Source organism: Dendroctonus ponderosae, unplaced genomic scaffold (assembly GCF_020466585.1).
Source record: "Dendroctonus ponderosae isolate FM_Combo_2020 unplaced genomic scaffold, Dpon_F_20191213v2 Dpon_F_20191213_6, whole genome shotgun sequence".
Lineage (NCBI taxonomy): Eukaryota > Metazoa > Arthropoda > Insecta > Coleoptera > Curculionidae > Dendroctonus > Dendroctonus ponderosae.
In genome coordinates, this window is record NW_026018814.1 from 4,634,003 (window position 1) to 4,636,363 (window position 2,361).

At 33.5% G+C, this 2,361-nt stretch overlaps 1 protein-coding gene across 1 annotated transcript in view; it reads left to right on the top strand.

Annotated features, from left to right (window-relative positions):
* The window catches only part of LOC109540594 (transmembrane protease serine 9), a 7,819-nt gene that overhangs the window by 4,327 nt on the left and 1,131 nt on the right, over window positions 1-2,361 (top strand). The window contains exons 7-10 of the mRNA XM_048667256.1: window positions 628-729; window positions 789-941; window positions 1,009-1,109; window positions 1,160-1,332. Coding sequence (XP_048523213.1) covers window positions 628-729; window positions 789-941; window positions 1,009-1,109; window positions 1,160-1,332 — 529 coding nt within the window. The remainder of the gene's footprint in view (window positions 1-627; window positions 730-788; window positions 942-1,008; window positions 1,110-1,159; window positions 1,333-2,361) is intronic.

Consider the following 2,361-nt stretch of genomic DNA (forward strand, 5'->3'; position numbering starts at 1 on the left):
TTTATCAATCTGTAATAAAAGACGTGAGGAAATTCTGTCTTTTTTAAAGACAAAAATTTTTGAGGCGAAATACCCAAAAAGAAGTTTGTAAACAATTTATTTTATCAGACTACGAAGGCTTTCACGGCCGGTCAAATCACATATAGAAATGTTTTAACACCCACGAAAGAACAGACCTTTTCTTTACCAAGTGTTACCTCTGTAGGCAATCAACAGGGGGTCATTTAGGTAATAAAAAGCAAAAAAAGTTATGTTAGCTAAATAAGAAAGATAATATAAAGAGTTAGCATCAGTTGAGTCTTTAATCAAACAAGTTGCTAAAAACTTTTCACTTGAACTCACACTACTTTCTCACAGTAAATACGTTTTGCACCAATCACTACCGCTTTGTTATACGTATTGCTAAATACTAATAAATTTGTACATGTTTGAGTTTAGACAATGAGTCCAGCAATTGTCTGCAATATTTTCAAAATTTATTTCCTTTCTTAAGTGATTACCCTTATTTATAAGCCCAATGGAAATATTTCTGTGAAAATTATTACCTATTGTAAATTAAGAGGTAGCCAATGTGGAGCTTTGTGAGTAAGATAAGGAAGTCATATTGGATTAAGTGACTTACTATAAAACGATGCTGGAGATAATTGCAAAGAGCAATTTGTAAATATGGCTTCAGCTACACTACTATGTGTAGCTGCGCTTGTTTCGGCTACAGCTGGTCAACTGTTGGTAGGGCATAAATTTGCAATTTAATACGTTCTACATACGATTTCCATTTTCTATTTCAGACCGCTGAACAGTTTGCAAACGCCGTTCCAGGTCATCTAGAGTTAGATCCAGAATTCCGGAAACTCCACCCAAACATTCCAGGACCTCAGGAAAATGTAGATCCGTTCATAGTGGGAGGCGTCGAAGCAATCCCGCATTCTAGACCCTATCAGGTATTATTCAGTTGTCTAACTCACTGTCTTCTGTATCATTAAAACGTATATTTTACATGATCTCTAGGTGGCAGTTTACTCCCCAATAACAGCAACTGGATTTTCATTTTGTGGAGGATCGCTGATCAATGCACGCACAGTTATCACTGCAGCTCACTGTGTAGACCGGTGAGTGTGGTATAAAAACGGAAAATTTCCTCAATTTTATAAAATTTTAGACGCATAGGAAATCTATCAGTTTTTATGGGCGCTCATAACATGCCTCCGGGTACTGCTCCTAATGTCATAAGCAGATCATCTGATGACGTACTTATACATGAGGGATGGAATAGAGCCATACTTCTACATGATATTGCTATAGTGAGATTTGAAACTCCAGTTCCTTTGAGCGGTAAGCCGTTTTTGCTTCAACTTTCTACTGCTGCATTTTATTTAAGTTATTCGCATTTGTCTCTACTAATTGCAAATTATTGCTTGTTGGTAAAAATCGCATCTGCTTGTTCTAGCAATTGATAATAAAAAGCTTATTTACTTTTTTTAAAATATCTTTAGTTATTTCTTACCTTTATTTAAAAAAATCTGAGTATTGAAAACTCCGTTACAAATCATTTTTTCAATTCACAAGTTTTTTCGCTAAGCCTTGGAAACTTGTCAAATAATTACTAAAATGTATCGGAAAACGCTCATTAGCTTAAATGTAGACGTTTGGCATTTCTGGGGCCATAAAGGTTTAAAACATTGATTTGTATATTCAGTTACATTTGCAGAAATAGCTCTGCAATTAAAACATTTTCATAGAGACATAAATTGTAATTTACTATACCAAAGGTTATCGTCGACGACAATAAAATAAAAGTTTGAATTCCGACTACTTAAGCCAAACATAGAAAATTCATCTTAAATGAGCTACTCATGAAAAATTAATATTTTGTATCGTTAGACATGAGACATATTTCTGATCTTGCACACAAAAAATGTGCTAATTTTATTAAGAGTAGGATCAGCATTATCGCATTATCACATAATAAATCCAACTACCACTTGACATTACAATCGAATTTACAATATGCATTATCGGAAATTCGTTAGTGAAACTTTATAAATCAATGGCAGTACTTAATTCTTATTTTTTTTTTTACAAACTTCTTTTTGGGTATTTCGCCTCAAAAATTTTTGTCTTTAAAAAAGACGGAATTTCCTCACGTCTTTTATTACAGATTGATAAATAGTGCTCCCATTTCGCAATAAGAACGAATTATTTATCAAAAAGTAATCAAGAACTATCACCTAGAGGGTATCCTGCGACACTCTTAGGCTCAAGCTGTAAGAGAAAATTCCAATCAGTAGAGAAATTAATTTGAAAAATTACCTTGACGTTTCGATAGCTATTTTCTGCTATCGTTATCAAAAGAACCTAAAT